At 65.4% G+C, this 15,830-nt stretch overlaps 1 protein-coding gene across 3 annotated transcripts; it reads left to right on the forward strand.

The window, feature by feature from the left end:
• Positions 1–231: 231 nt before the first annotated feature.
• CRYBB2 (crystallin beta B2) lies at positions 232–3,812 on the forward strand. 3 transcript variants are annotated; one of them, XM_075435036.1, is made up of 7 exons: positions 300–387; positions 474–538; positions 1,387–1,462; positions 2,203–2,321; positions 2,774–2,906; positions 3,307–3,449; positions 3,538–3,812. In XM_075435036.1, exons 3-7 carry the CDS (start codon positions 1,409–1,411, stop codon positions 3,704–3,706), a joined length of 618 nt encoding a protein of 205 aa, XP_075291151.1. In that variant the 5' UTR covers positions 300–387; positions 474–538; positions 1,387–1,408; the 3' UTR covers positions 3,707–3,812. The 3 variants fall into 3 exon arrangements, with proteins under 3 accessions (XP_075291150.1, XP_075291151.1, XP_075291152.1); XM_075435037.1 differs by having other exon boundaries at positions 1,391–1,462; XM_075435035.1 differs by having other exon boundaries at positions 232–538.
• Positions 3,813–15,830: the final 12,018 nt, after the last annotated feature.

Below are 15,830 nucleotides of genomic sequence, written 5' to 3' on the forward strand. Positions count from 1 at the left end.
GGGGTCCCTCCGTGGCGGGGGTGCGGGTGCTCGCTGGTGATGCAGACGGGCGCAGCCACCCGTTGACCAGTTATTTGAAGGCTTGTTTTGTCGCGCGTGGAAAGAGCCGACGTCAGCAGTTTTCGGCGGTGGCGGCGCGGGGCGGCCGGCCGGTTCGTTGGAGGGATAAAGTCCGCGGCTCCGAAAGCCCCGGAGCGGGGCTGGCGGGCGCTGTGTTTGCAAGGGGCCGCGCTGGCTCTTGGCACGCATTCGGCTGATGCATGCAAAGCCCAGAGCTCCCGGCCAGCAAACCCAACAAAGCGGGCGGCTCGAATCTGAAAGCTCATGGAATAACTCCCCGGCGCGGCGTCTGGGCAGACAAAGGCTGCGGCCCATCAGCTGACCCGGGTTTGCTTTGGGTTTTAATCCAGCATTCTCGCTTTGAATCATGCTTTCACTATTTTGTAAATAGTTTTGGCACCGTTCTTCTACAGCTCGGTATAAATTCCACCTCTCGGCCCCAGCCCTGCACTGGCTCAAGCGGGTACTGGTGTAACTGGTAAGACTTTTCCATGTATTGTCCTTTTCTCTGTCGTTGCCCCCTCCCAGCCCCTGGCACCGGAGGTCCGTGCCGCCGTGCCGGTGGGACGCGGGCGGGCAGCGGCGTGAGCCGTGGGGACGGTCCCGTGCCTGCGGCCCAGACCGGGGGCCAGCCCAGGAGCGTTGCTGCCCGGCCATGGCTCGGCTTCTGTTTTATCAGGAATGAGCCGTTTTCCTCTGGTTTGGAGCCTGCTCGGACACGAGGGGTTCCTGCTGGGCTGGAGGACGAGGGTCCTGGCAGGGGTGGCTGTGCCAGGCAGGGCTGGGAGGGCTCGGCGCTGATGACCCTGCACACAGCCAGGGTGGGCGGTGGGAGCCCCGGTCCTTCTCCCCGTCACCCCATTCAGGCACCCACATGGGACAGGGGGTGCTCAGCTGCCACTTGCTGGGCAGGGACAGCGGGAAAAGTCTTGGCTGCAGGGTCTGGGCTCTGCTGGGAGTCACTCGGGAACGGTCCGGGCTCGTGGGTGCCCTCGCCCCGGGCTGGGGACCCTTTGCAGGTCCCACCTCGGGTGCTGCTCCACTGGGACCATCACCTGGGCTCCTCCAGGAGCCTGGGGAGGTTTGTGGTGTGGAGCAGCCCCGAGCGGGGACTGGCCCCGCGCACCCAGCCCGCACCCACCCTGTGGAAGCCGCAGCCCCAGCTCCTCTGTCCCCTTTCTTGCAGCTCTGCAGCCGGGAGCAGCCAGCGGCTGGGTGCCGGGCGAGCTGTGGGGTGCGGGCACGGGGCGCGGGCGTGGGGCTGCGAGCACGGTCCTGGGCGCGCCCTTGGTGGCAGCTTTTAACCTTCTGAGTTTTCCTTCCAAGGCAGCGGACAACCCAGCTTAGGATGGCTTCCGAGCACCAGATGCCAGCCTCCAAGCAGCAGCAAGCCGGCTCCAAGGTCAGTGCGTGGCTTCTGCTCAGCTCTGCGGTGGGGCCGGGGCACCCTCGGCCTCACCGAGCACCCACATCATCCCCCCGGGTCCTCCTGGCACCCCGGCTGGGCTGGGAGCAGCTGAGCTGCCGCCGCGCAGCCCCTCGCCAGCACCCTGAATGCTCCCGGTGCTGAGCGTCACCGGCTGCGGTGCCGAGCTGCTGGCAGGGCACAAGGGGACGGGGAGCAGGGTGGGAGAGGTCTGGGGTTCCGCTGGCGTCCCGTGGAGCGGGTGGGAAGGGATCGACTCCGAATCTCCGCCGACACAGCACATCTCCCCCGCCACCCGCTGACCCATGAGATCCTGCGGTGCTGGGCCCTCAGGGCCTCCCAGTATCGATGTGTACTGGGTGCCCCGCTCCCCGTGTCGCTGTGTCAGGCTGCCCAGGGAGGCTGTGGAGTCTCCTTCTCTGGAGATATTCCAGCCCCGCCTGGACGCGGTGCTGTGCAGCCTGCTCTGGGTGACCCTGCTTGGGCAGGGGGTTGGGCTGGGTGACCCCAGAGGTCCCTTCCAACCCCAAACATTCTGTGATTCTGTGATTCTGTGTCGCTCCCTGGTGCATCCCCTGGCGAGCGGGACATCCAGGTTTGGGGGCAGCACGAGGTCTGGGCTGCAGCGGGTGCGGGGCGGTGCTGAGCCGGTGACCGGGCACAGCGTGTGCCCCCCCGGGCTGTGTGCCCCGCTCTGAGGCCCCGCTCTCTCCCAGATCGCCATCTTCGAGCAGGAGAACTTCCAGGGCCGCTGCCATGAGCTCAGCGGTGCCTGCCCCAACCTGAAGGAAGCCGGCGTGGAAAAAGTGGGCTCCATCCTCGTGCACTCCGGACCGTACGTGCCGGGGGGCTGGGGGGCGGGGGCTGGGACGCTGGGGCTGGGGGCTCTGGGCGATGCCAAGCGCCTGGGGAAGCGCCGGGGTGGGTTCCCTGCCTGCACCCCATGGCTGGCAGCTGCCGGGCACCTTGGCAGGAACACGGCCCCGTCTGGGACGTCTGGGTGCTCCTGTCCCCCGCGGGTCCCCGGGGACCAGGGGTGGGTGGCCGCCGTGTCGGAGCATCCACGCTGGCATCGTCGGTGCTCCTGCGGAGCCGCTGCCAGCAGAGACGCGGGACGGAGGCATCGCCGCGCTGGCAGAGCTGCCCAGTCCCACCCTGGCACCTCGCCGGGCACCTCGCCGGGCACCGCGGCGCTGGTGAGGGGCCTGTGCCCTGCCGGGGGCTCCGCGTGAGGGGTCCGTGGTGGGGTGATGCCCCGTCTGATGCTCGTCCCCCGCTCTCTTCCAGCTGGGTGGGCTACGAGCAGGCAAGCTGCAAAGGGGAGCAGTTTGTGTTCGAGAAGGGGGAGTACCCGCGCTGGGACTCCTGGACCAACAGCCGGAGAAGCGACAGCATCACGTCCCTGAGACCCATCAAAGTGGTGAGAGCACCCCGACAGCCTCTGCCCACCCGCCAGCCCAAGGTCTGCAGCCAGGCGCGTCGCCCAGCCTTCCCCAGCCCCGCGGGCGCAGGGGCCCCCCCTCCCGCGCACCCTCGCCCCGGCCCTCGGGGCCCCGGCAGCCGGTGGGGGGTCGGAGGGGGCGCGGGGACGGGGGCCGAGGCAGGTGACCCCGGAGCGGAGCTGGTCTGCGGGTGAGTCTGGCAGTGCCCGCGCGGGACGGAGGGATGCGGAGCACCCTGGCATCGGCAGGAGCGGCGGCACGCGCTGCCGGCCCCTCGCCTCAGTTTCCCCACAGCCCTGGGTTTGTCCCCTCCCCGTCCCCTCCCGTGCCTGGGTGCCGGCGGCCGCTGAGGCCCCGTCGCGGCTCTGCCCGCTGCAGGACAGCCAGGAGCACAAGATCGTGCTGTACGAAAACCCCAGCTTCACCGGCAAGAAGATCGAAATCATCGACGACGACGTGCCCAGCTTCCACGCGCACGGCTACCAGGAGAAGGTCTCATCCGTGCGGGTGCAGAGCGGGACGTGAGTACCGGGGTCGGCGGGACGCGGGCGATGCCGGAGCGCCTCGGCTCTGCCCAGCGGCGCGTGACCCCCCCGCTTCCCTTGGCAGGTGGGTGGGCTACCAGTACCCCGGCTACCGGGGCTACCAGTACCTGTTTGAGAAGGGGGACTACAAAGACAGCGCAGATTTCGGCGCTCAGCACCCCCAGATCCAGTCGGTCAGGCGCATCCGGGACATGCAGTGGCACCAGCGCGGTGCCTACCACCCCACCAACTGAAGCCCCCGGCCCGTGCCGGGGCGCGGGGAGCGGAGCCAGCTTGCCCCCGGCCGCCGCTGTGCCCCCGCGGCCGTGCCCCCCGCCGCCCTCGTGTGATGCGCGCCGCTGCCGAAGCGGCTGAATAAAGCTTGGAGTTCCAAAGTCCGGGCTCCAGCCCCTTCATTCCTGGGGTGCGCAGAGGGGCCCCCCCAGCCCATCCCGGCCCCGTGCTCCTGGGTGGGGAGGGGGTCCGTCACCACAGCCCCGATGCTCCCAGTGCTACTCGCGTCCCCCCGCCTCCCCGCTCGGGGCCATCGGCGTGGCTGTGGTCACCGGCCGGCGCTGCCAGACCGCCGAGCTGGGGTGGGGTCCAGCCCCCCCCACGACGGCTGCGGGGCTCAGCCCCGTCCCAGGGTGCGCAGCCAGGGGCGAGCGGCTGCTCCGTGTCCCCGTGTCCCGCCGTGGCCGGCAAAGGCGTCCCCGAAGCACCGCGGTGCCAGGGCGGGTGCCACGGCGGCGGGGGGTTTGCCCTCTCGGTCAGGGCACCCCCGAGCCAAAGAAATGCTGGAGTTATTAGGCATTGTAAGCTTCAATTAGCAACAGCGCTTTAATTTAGCATTAATAATGCTAAGGAATGCTGTAATTCTTTGCGTCGTAAGTCGAGCCAAGGCGACGCGTGGCTCGGAGCTCGGCGCAGCGCTGGAGCCCTCCGCGGCAGCACGCTGCGGGTCGGGGGGCTGCGTCCCAGCCCCGGCAACGGGCAGCCCCGCGCCGGCTCCCGTCCTCCCCGGGACACCGCAGCCCCCGGGGAGCTGGGACGCGGCGATGGCAGCGGTTTGGGGTGAATGCCAGCAACACCGGGACGCGCGGTGCCCCCTCCGCCGGCTCCACACGCGGCCGCCCCGGCAGACGCCGTTATGGCCCCCCGAATCGTCCTCCCGCCGCGCTGGCGATGACGGAGCCAGCGTAGCTCAGCAGCTTGGCACGGCCCAGCTGCGCCGGGCGAGCGTCTGCGTTCGTCATTCGCCAACCGCTGCTGTGAAATGTCGGCTCCTCGGCGCGTCGGGCTTGGGCAGCGCTGCCGCGTCGCCTCGGCCGCGCCGCTTCCCTGCAGAAGCCTGTGCTTCTCCCTCCACGGGGAAAACGCGGAATGATGCTGGACCTGGAAATGTCTGGTGAAAAATGGGGTTTTAGTGGAGGTAGCTCAGCCTCGGCCGGGCATTTGGCCGTGCTGTCGGTGGGGAGCGGTGTCTGCTGCGGGCGCAAACTGCCGAAACCATCAGCGGGGCGGCGAGCAGAGCCCCGCAGTCCCCGGCCGGGGCAGCCCCCTCGGGGACCACCGAGCCCGGCTGCGAGCGGGAGGGGGTTCCTGGGGGGCAAAGCACCGAAAGCAGGGGAGGAAAAGGTGCAGGAGGCCGGAGGCGGCTCGCCTGGGAGTCGTCGGGGGAGTTTGCTCAGCTGGCGCTGGGTGCGCTCGGGTGGGTGCCCTCAGGTCACCCCGATGCAGCTTCTTCAGCTCTGCTGAGGGGGGGGGTCCACCCGCACCCCAGGCTGCTCCCCGGGCACCCAAGGCCACCGCGCTGCCCTGGGCGAGGGGACTCGGCGATGCCGCGACCCCCTGGGCGCTGCCCCGTGGCTTCGCCTCCCCGCGATGGCACTCCTGGCTCTGGCCCCAGGTTTTCGTGGCCTGAGCCGGAGCTGGGGGGACAGGCAGGACGCGGTCCCAGGCGGGTGCTGTGCGCCAGTGGGTGGGCTGCGCCGCGCTGGCCAGGGGGGATGGCAGCACACTGGCATGGGTGGTTTCTGTGGGGGATCGCGCGGGAGGAGACTCTGGAGTACTCTGTCCAGTGCTGGGCTCCCCAGTTCAAGAAAGATGAGGAGCTACTGGAGAGAGTCCAGCGGAGGGCTACGAGGATGAGGAGGGGACTGGAGCATCTCTCCTACGAGGAGAGGCTGAGGGAGCTGGGCTTGTTCAGCCTGGAGAAGAGAAGGCTGCAAGGGGACCTTAGAAATGCTGATAAATATCTGCAGGGTGGGGGTCAGGAGGACGGGGCCAGACTCTTTCCAGTGGTGCCCAGTGACAGGACGAGGGGCAACGGGCACAAACTGGAGCAGAGGAAGCTCCAGCTGAACCCGAGGAAGAACTTCTTCCCTCTGAGGGTGACGGAGCCCTGGCCCAGGCTGCCCAGGGAGGCTGTGGAGTCTCCTTCTCTGGAGATATTCCAGCCCCGCCTGGCCGCGGTGCTGTGCAGCCTGCTGTGGGTGACCCTGCTTGGGCAGGGGGTTGGGCTGGGGGACCCACAGAGGGCCCTGCCAACCCCTGCCATGCTGGGATCCTGTGAGAGGTGTTTTCCTGACCGAGCGAGGGCTGCTGCTGCGGCGGCTGCTCCCGCGCTGCCTCGCGGTTTCTCACCGGTAACCCCAGCCCCAAAACCTGCCCTCGCAGAGGGAAGTCCCATCCTGCAAACGGTGCTGCCGGCTGTCACCCCTGGCACAGGAGAGGTGCTAGGACAGAGCCCCACGTTCCTCGCTGCCCACCGTGCCCCCACTGCACCCAGCTGGCTGCGCGGCTCCGTCGCTCCCGGTGCCACCGGGCACCACGGCCGCCGGCTGGGGCTGAGCACGGCCGCGCCGCTGGTGGGTCCCCAGCCCCGCGCTCAGCTGGGAGCAGCGTTATTCCCAGCATCGCTGCCGCTCCCGACCGCAGCGGGCAGGCAGAGCTCCGGAGGCAGCCGCTTCCCAGCTGGCTGCGTTTTGAGGCAGACGGAGCTAACGGACGCGAAGCCATCTGCCTGGCTACGCGGGCAGGGCGGGCAGGGCGGGCAGCTCTCCCAGTCCTCCCAGTGATGCGGTCTTGGCCGAGAGATGCGAAGAGTCGGGTCTGGCCCGGGGAAGGTGAGCAGAGGCTGAAGGTGCCGTGTCACCCCGTGTCACCAGGGCAGAGCTGGGTCTCTGGTCTTGTGTCGCCCTGTACCAAGTGCCGAGGTGGGAGCTGTCAGATGCCGGCACCGGGTCAGGACCCGACAGGGCTCCGGCTGCCACCCAGCTCGCCCAGGGGCTGTGGGCAGCGCGCGGGAGGTGACCCCCTGCACCCTCTGCAGTGGTCTGGGGGCGGAGGGCAGGGACCCCGCCGGCTGCGGGAGCAGGGGAAGCCAGGGTTCAGCTCTCGGGGGGCAACGCTGCCCGCCCCGCTGCTGACCGCAGAGCCCTCCTGGGGCTCCTCTCCCGGGGATCGCTTTGCGGCCGCTTCGGCTTTCCCCGAGGTTTGGATCCACCAGCCGGGAGCGCGGGGCTGGGGGAGGCAGCGTGGGCCGCTCGCTCCGGCTCCGTGTCCTCCTCCGGGATGTTTCCTCCTCCCAGCTCCCCTTTTCTTGCTGGGGAAACCCTAGAAATGGTTGAGCCGGGAGGGAGCAGAAATGCGTTTGTTCGGCTCCGCAGGCAGCCGGACAGCGAGAGCCCCTGGCTGGCACCCGGAGCCGAGCACCCCGCGCCGAGGAGCGATGCTGGGCGGGGGGCGAAGGACACCGACCCCTGCAAGAAGCACCCTTGGCCTCGGGGCAATGACCACCCCGGGGAGCATCACCCCCGAGCTGGGTGTTCTGGGAGACGTGGTCACCCCAAAGGCGCGGCTCCTCGGCGCGGCGGTCGCTGGCTCCCAGACAACTGCGCTGGGAATGTATTTTTTTTTTTTTAATTTTTTAAAAAAATTCAATTCCAAAGCAGAAGATGGCCTCCGTCCCACGCGAGCTGCGGAGATGCCATCTGGCACGCTGCCGTCCTGCCGCTCGCCCCCCCGCCACGGCCGCAGCGGCTCGGTGCCCCCGGCCGCCCCACGCCGCGGAGCCCGGACCCTCTCCCCGCTCTGCCCACCCCGCCGCGCTGCGGGGAGCAGCGTAGCTGGTGATATTTCAGCGGTCCCACGGCTCTGCCGGCGGGTGGGCGGTTTTGCTGCCGTGCCAATAGACGGGAGAGCTAAAGCCGTTCTCCAGGCTGGCAAAGTGGGTTTTTTTCACCCAGCAGGTACTGGGTGGGGGGCCCACACCCCTTTGCCAGCAGCCGCACCGGGTTTCATCCCGCTGCGGCGGCCGGTCCCTCGATGGCAGCGCCCAGGGCTGGCTGCAGGGAAAGCGCAGCAGCGATTTTCCACGCAGGATTTCATTCCAGAGTGAAAATAATGCAAAACCCTGGCTACATCGCATCTGAGATTCTGATGCCTTTTCCCTCCTATTTTATCTTTCAGCCTGAGCGTTGGCCGTTTGCTGTCCTTGGCACGGGCGCTGGCGGGGGACCGTGTCCGACGCGGGCTGGGCTGGCTGGCGGGGAGGAAGCAAACGCGACGAGCAGAGAGGTGAAAGCGCCCGTGTGCTCCCGCTGCCTTCCCTTCGCCTTCCCCCCGGCCCCGCCGAGCCCAGCGGCGGCAGCGGGGTGAATCCCCGTCGCGTGCAGGGGGCCGAGGCCCGGGGAGACCCACCAAGGTCGGGGCAATCGTTGGCTAAAACCCAATGAATTCTTGGAAAATTCATATTCTGGAAACGAGGAAATGTTAATTCTCGGTTATGGGGGGGAGTTTTGTCTGCAGCCTGGGTGCTCTGGGTGTTGGATGCACCTTGCCAACTGCCAGGGCCTTACTGCGGGTCTCGCAGGTTTTTGTCCTTTGAAAATTATTGTTGTCGTTAGGTTTAATTCTCCAGCTTCTGGAGCCACATGAGTACATGAGATTCTTAGCTTTGATTTTTTTTTTTTTTCCTTCTTTAGAGTAAATTGAGCCTCTAGCCTCGTGTTCGTGCACACATGCACAGACCTTAGCATCAAATACCAAAGGCTTAAGAAAGGAAGGAAAAATGAGCCGGAACCCAGCATGTATTATTGAAGTCTTGTGGTTTTCAGGGCAGATTTGTGATCTATCAGTGCTCTGCTTTGGCATGTGGAAAAGTAAGCTCGCCTCTGATTAATGCGAGAGCTGGGACAAGAGCCAGAGTTATTTCTCCAGCTGGGAGAGGAGCTGCTCCCCGCTCGGGCGAGGGACGCTGGGCTCCCGCTGTCCCCGGGGCGATGGGGAGCCGCGGGGCTGGGCGCTGAGCTCCCAACGGCTGCTGCTGCCTTCATTTTCCCCCTCTTTAGATTAGAGAAAACATCCAGGGAGCAAAAGCAGCTGGGAGCGAGGGGACCTGCTGCGTGGCGGGTCCCTGCCGGTGGCCCGGCTCGTCTTTATAAAATCACCGGTTTGTAGCGACCAGTTTTCAATACTCGTGTGTGAAGGGGGGGGTGGGGGGTGTGTGTCAATTAACTTTTCCATTCCAGCCTCTGAACGCTGCAGCCAAAACACAGGATTAGAAGCGGAAAGGAAATAATCCGGGACTGATGGGTGCTGGACACCAGCTCAGGACCCGTCAGCATCGCTGGGCTGGTGCCAGCCCGGAGCACGGCTTCTCCCGTCTTACGGGGCCGTGCGGGTCAGCGGGGGAGACCTCGGTATTTATAGGCAGAGGTAACGCCAGCAGCCGGTGAGACAAAGGCGCCTTGATGGCCTCGTGGTACCCAGAGCCCCGCGCTGCGGCCGCAGCTGATGGCTGCTCTTCTGCAGAACGCCAGGCTCCCCTTCGCTGTCCTGCTGCGGGTTTCTGTTCCTGACCGCAGCGCGAAGAGGGAGAAAAGGGAGGGAAAGAAAGCCTGACAGCTCCCTCGGCTTCTTCCAGCAAGAAACACTCCTGCCCAGTTGAAACGCTAATGAAGAAACCTCATTTCTTCAAAGGCCAGAATTGGAAACAGCGTCACGGAGACACAACGGGATTAAAATGTCTGCAGGGATTACAGCGGCCGGCAGGACTCGGCGATGCCCCCCGCCCCGGGCACCACAGCCCATCACTTGCTCGGTGGGTTTTTCCCAGCGCTCGATTATGAAACGCTCAGGACAAAACCAAAACGCTTTAAGAACCCGAAAAGCCAAAGGTGTGCGCCGGGAAACAGCGAGCGGGCTGCAGCCGAGGGCGAGGAGCCTCGGGCAGCGTCCAGCCCTGCTCCCCCGGCGCGGGGACTGCGCCCACCCCTGCGCCGAGCTCTGCGGCGGGACGGGGCTCGGCATCGCACGGCTTCGCCCAGACGCAGCTGGGAAAGGAAAATGTTGTCTTTCCCTCTGGGCGAGCGGCCAGGGCAGCCCCGATCGCTTCCTCGTCCCGCCACAGCCGGCGATTAAACCCCGGCGAGCGCCGGCGAGCGCGGCGTGACCCGTCCACGGTGCCCACGCACGCCGGGCCGGCGTCAGCGCTGCCGCCTTCGTGCGGGAGATAGCGGCTCGAGGCGGGTAACGAGTACGAGCGGCCAGCGCCGTGACGTGATCTGCGGCTGTGAAAACCAGCGACGGGGTCACGCTCTCAGCGTCAACACGAAAGGCAAAGGAACTATTTTCGGCGCTGTAAACTCCCGGGCAGCACAAGTGCCAATTAGGAAACATCTGCTCCTCCGAGTCCGGGCGGACGGCGCGCAACCACATGGCAACATAATGGGATTAAAATACATCCCCGGATTATGTTAGTGCCGCGGAGATCAGCTGCTGTGGATGTTCTTACGAAAGGAGGGGAAAAAGCGAAGAGCAAATTTCTCTCTTCAGGATGGACATAGCCTTTTTTTTTTTCCTTTGTTTTTTTTTTTCCTTAATTAGTGTCTTATGCAACATGCAGGAGCTGGTGCCGTACCTTTTCTCTGTGCAGCTCAGTTCATCTGAAGAGCCAGCCTGCACTGAGCTGAGTTTGAGCGATTTTAGATGAAATGGCCGCGCGAGCGGCCGGTCCCTGCCGGTGTCCGGGCACTGCCTGCGCGCCCAGGGCTGCACGGTGAAGGCTGCGGCCGTGCGAATCGGCTTTGCCTGGGGGTCCCACACGGCGGCTGCCCCCTCTGCTCCCACCGATGGGTCTGCGGGGTGCGGCGTGGGCAGGATCGGGTCCCGGGGGCAGAGCAGTGCCCTGTGCCCGAGGCAGTGAGAGGCTCTTCTCCTCGGGCTTTGTCCCCCGCTCGTAGCGTTTGGCCTGTAGGAAAACGCCGAGCGAAGCGTTAGGAAAGAAGAAATTCAAGGCAGGGAGAGAAAGATGATCAGAGCGAGGGAGAAGCCGGCCCTGTATCCCACGCCGCCCAGCTCGCAGCGGTCACCCCACCGGCCCCATCCTGCACTCGGGGCCACCCCGGGGCTCCCCAGTCGCTGGGACCCCCAGCGCGGCTCGGCTGCCTCGGGACTCCCCATGCCTCCCGCAGCGCGGCTGACCCGCCACGACAGGGTTTTGCATCAGGCAGCGATTGCCAGGCACCGGCGGCGGCGAACCCGGCGGGCAATCGGGACGTTCTTCAGAAAACCGTACGAATCACAGCAACGCGCTCGCTATTTTGGGATGCTCGTATGCTCCAAGGCAAATGTCATCTGTGTGTGACATCCAGTTAGGGAGCCGAGTAATGAAGTTGTGCATCATACGGAGGGAAGCGCTCGCCTAGCAACCTCCCCATCGGATGACGTCTTCCTCTGCAGGACGGGATTGCGCCTTCCACAGCCAGGAGAGCAAAATGCTGCTCGCAGCTGCCGTAAGAGGCACCAGCTCCCAGCAACATCCAGTTCTCGATGCGGCTTGTGCCCCGAGTTAGACCCCAGGCTGCCTTTGTGCGGCGAGGGGCGGTTTGGGTCCTGCCAGCTCCGACTCGGCAGCACCTCGGTGCGCTGCCTGCCTGACGGCTTCCTCTGCTCTCGCAGGGGTGGAAAGAAGCCGGGGCGTGGTGGGGCACAGAGCCCTTTCGTTTTGGGGACTGAGCGGGAGAGCTGCGATTTCGGTTCTCGTCAGAGCTGCTGGGCTGTCAGGGCGTCTCTCTGATGACGGCAAGCGCAGCTATGAAAGCTTCCTGGCATTTTGTTCGTGAGAAGGGTCTTTGGAGAAGCGGATCCAAAACCAACCCCCGCTTCCCGCTGGGGCTGCTCGTGCCACCGCCAATCTGGCTGCAACGTGCCACACGCAGGGGCCAGCGGGTGCAGGGGTGTGCTGGGTGCGCTGGGTGAACTGGGTGCTCTAGGTGTGCAGGCTGCACTGGTTGTGCTGGTTGCTCTGGGTGTGCTGGATGCTCCAGGTGTGCTGGCTACACTGGGCGTGCTGGGCACTGGATGCTCTGGGTGTGCTGGGCACACTGGGTGCTCTGGGCACACCGGCTGCGTTGGGTGTGCTGGGTACTCTTCATGCGCTGGGTGTGCTGGCTGCACTGGGCATGCTGGGCACTCTGGGTGCACTGGGTGCTCTGGGCACACTGGCCGCACTGGGTGTGCTGGCTGTGCTGGGTGCTCTTCGTGTGCTGGGCACACTGGGTGCGCTGGGTGTGCTGGGTGCTCTGGGCGCGCTGGGCACAGTGGCTGCACTGGGCGCACTGGGCACAGTGGCCACACTGGGTGCGCTGGGTGCTCTGGGCATATTGGCTGCACTGGGTGCGCTGGGCACACTGGGTGTGCTGGGTGCTCTTCATGTGCTGGGTGCTCTGGACACACTGGGTGCGCTGGGCACAGTGGCTGTGCTGGGTGCTCTGGGCACAGTGGCCGCACTGGGTGTGCTGGGTGCTCTGGGCGCGCTGGCCACACTGGGTGCACTGGGTGCACGCTGGCAGCAGGACGGCGGCAGGGAGGGAGAGGCCGGCTGTCTCACATGGCCGGAGCGTCTCTCCTGGCTCACTCGGAGTTTTCCGGATGATCAGCAGTTCAGGGAGAGCGCCTGACAGAAGGTGAAGGCAGAAGGCAGCGTCCATTCTCGGCCGAGACGAGCTCCCAAGGAGGAGGCCGTGCCGAACGCGGAGTCGGGCGCGTCAGCTGGTACAGTCCCTTCCGACAGCGAGCCGGCGGCTGAAGGAGGGCGGCTCTCCCGCCGCGGGGATGGTGCCCGCTGCCAGGCTGCCGGCGCAGGGACCGCAGCAGGCCCACGTGCTGCCTGTCCCTTGCCGCTGCGATGGCGTTTGGGTACCCGAATTAGCACCGAGCCTCTTCGAGCAGCCTGGCTGCGTGCGAAGCGAGAGCACACGTGGCTGCGACGCTCGGTTTCGGCGCTCGGTATCCCCGCTGCGGGCAGTGTGCCCGCCACGCCGCCGCTCGCACGGCGAAAGCAACACGGAAGGGGTTATTTGCTGATTTTGTGATGCATGTACCCACACAACAACTGTAATTAACGTCTTGCATTTCCCCGTGTGTGGTTTAGAGGCATTTAGTCCTTCTCTGCCCCACCGGCGCAGAAGGGAGCTCGCTGCTTTTAGTGTTTGATGGAAACGAGCATCTTTTCTGCACCCCGTCTGGGTCTGATGTGCTCTTCGTGCCGTGCGTGGCAGTGACGGCTGCTTTCAGAGGACAGGCTCCGTCGTCCTGAGCAGAGGAGCGTTCACCAGCGCCAGGCTCAAGCGGAGCTAAAGATGCTAAATCCACGGGAATGCACTTTAGTAAAGATGCTTTTGAGGTCACTGGCGGTTTCTTCACTGTGCTTTTTTGACAGGCAAATCTCTCCCCGAAGCGTCCCTTTTTTCCCGGCAGGCTGTCTTCGGGGTGCTGCAGCTCTCTGCCTGGATGCGCCGATGGAGCCCACCCAGCGACAGCCCTGCTGCCAGCTCCCGCGTGCCCCTGGGCAAGGTGGCCCCATTGCAACCACATTTCCTCAGCTGTGAAATGAAGACAACTTACTGGTTTGCTTTTCAAGGGCAGCGAGAGGGTAGATGAATTGTTTGGCATATGGGGACCGCAGATAGGATGGGCTATGAGCCTGCAAATCCTGCTGCTTCGTTGTTCTGCACAGCGCAGCAGGAGCACGGCTGCTTTTCCCCGCAGACCTTTCCTGCGGCGTCGTTCCTACCAGGCAGCCGTGGGCTTGGGTGCCCGGCACGAGGCAGAACCCGCAGCCCAGGGACGGCACGGCCGGCGGCCTCACGCCTGGCACGTAACCGGCAACCCGATCTCCAGCCTCCGCTGCCACGCGTGCGTTTGGTGCCTTGGCCCCAGCACCTAGCGCCTGAAAATCTGCTGGAGGGGAAGCTGGCGCGGTTCTGTGCGAAGCGGGACAGACCCTCCCTGCTCTCCTGCGAACCCCACGCGGGTGCCCACGGACGGTGCACCCTGGGCTCTACCCGCAGCGGGTACAGCCAGACCCCCCCTTCGCACCACCCTGCAGCCGATGCGGGAAAAATGGGACGATGCCAGGTGCCTGCGGACGGGCAGAGGTCCCCAAAGAGGCCAGCGTCCCCGCAGCCCCCGGCCCCGCAGCCCCCGGCCCCGGCAGCTTGGCTTCCGCAGTCCCCGGGGCTGCGGGACCAGAGCTGCACCGCGGGGTCTGGCTCCCTGCTGGCTCCTTCCCCGGTACCGATGATTTCCCGAGCCCGGCCACCAGCACCAGTCCCTCGGGGTCCCTGCAGTGAGCTGCGTCCCGCTTTGCCGGCCCGGCAGCTTGCCAAGGCGCTCCCTCCCCTCGCCCCGTGCCTGTCCCAGGGACGTTTGCTGCCAGATCAGGGAGTTTTGGGGGAAGGCAGCACCCCTGCCCGTGCCGGTGCCTCTCTGGGCTGCTCCGGGCCCCGGGCGCTGCCGACACACAAGTAAGTGATCACTGTCGTCTGGATCACTGGAGAAGGCAGTCATTAAGGCTGCTGAGCACACACTTCTTCCAAAATTACCTCATTTATTCAGAGAATCAGATGCCGCAGTCTTTCATGGCTGCTTGCAGGGCTTGGATCTTGTGGGATGCGAGGCTATTAATAGGAACCAATCTTTCCCCTTCTTCTCCTCCAGGCTAAAGGGAGAAGAATTCAAACAAGGGCCCCTTTGATGTGATGGAAGCGCAAATAAACCCCGTGCCATTTCGTTCCCAAGCGGGCAGTGCATCCCTGCCGCTTGACCCCGTCTTTCTGGCGGGGATCGCCCGCGCGAGGGCTCGGTCCGCAGCACCCGGGGTGCCCTGAGCGGAGCGGCCGAGGCGGAGGAGCAGCCCACGGCGCACGGAGAGCACCAGGTCGGTTCTGCTTTGCAGAGAGGGCTGTTTTCTCTCACTGAAATAGGGCGCGATGCAGCCAAGTAGAAAAACTGACAGCGTCATGGCTGGCTCGGGCAGAACGGCGTGATTTCCCTGCTGGTTTGCCGAGCAGCCTCGGAGGGAGGACTTCTCCCACGTAGGTTTTAAAGACAAGGCCCAGGTAAGAGGGAAGGAGGGCTGGGACACCGGCAGGCAGGAGCGGCAGGCGGGGGCAGCTTGGCTCTCCGTGCCGCGTAGCTTCTGGTGTCCGGGCACGGCAGAGCTGCCCCGTGCCCGCCCAGCACCACGGATCTGCCGGCTCGGGGTCGGCTCGGCCACGGGCGACCGCGACTTTGGCGTGTGCCTTCCAGCCGGCGCTGCTGTCGTCTGCGGTGACATCAGGGCCAGCTCGGAGACCAGACGCGTGATATTGGATTCAGGTGAATGATCAGCCAGGACGGCAAACGCCAGTTTGTCTGCAAACAGACCTTGAGTACGAAAAGCCAGGGAAGAGAAATAACTAGAAAGCGTTTCCCGCATCACCAGAATTGTTTCCAAGGAGCCGATTTTGAAGGTTTCCTAGCAGGCGGGCTTGGCTGGCTCGCCGGGGGAATTTCAGAGCAGTGGCACTGGAGCCCCGCACCCTCCGGCTGCCAGGCTGCTCCCACCGCGGCATCGCCGCCGCCCGCAGCCAGCCCCGCGCCCAGCTCACCGCGCCCGGCCAGGCTGGGCGTACCGCACACAAGCATGCTACACGAGCACTACCGGGGCGAAAGCGCGCGGGGCTGCCGTGGGTCGCGTGCCAGCAGGGTCCGAGGCGCAGCATTTCGCCGAGTCGGCCGGCTCCGGTTCGAAAGCCAGGATCCCCGTGCAAGACAGACGTAGCACAGAGTATTGCCTTGCAGCCGAGATGGTACTGGACTCTAGCCGCTCTTAGCCTGTAACGGAAGAGGATTGTATTTCCAGTATTAGTGCTGATGCACACGGACCTTTCTTTCGGGGAGAAAAAAGGGAATTTGCAGAGGATCCTTCCCAGCTTCTTTTAATTCCCCACTGAATGGGCAGAACAACTCCTTGGGGCGGTTGCTGCTGGTGGGCAGCTGTGCACTGGAGTAAGGGTGCTGGGGAGCGCCCGGCAGGACACGTGCCGT

The sequence above is a fragment of the Opisthocomus hoazin genome, chromosome 13 (assembly GCF_030867145.1).
Source record: "Opisthocomus hoazin isolate bOpiHoa1 chromosome 13, bOpiHoa1.hap1, whole genome shotgun sequence".
In the NCBI taxonomy this organism is placed as follows: Eukaryota; Metazoa; Chordata; class Aves; order Opisthocomiformes; family Opisthocomidae; genus Opisthocomus; species Opisthocomus hoazin.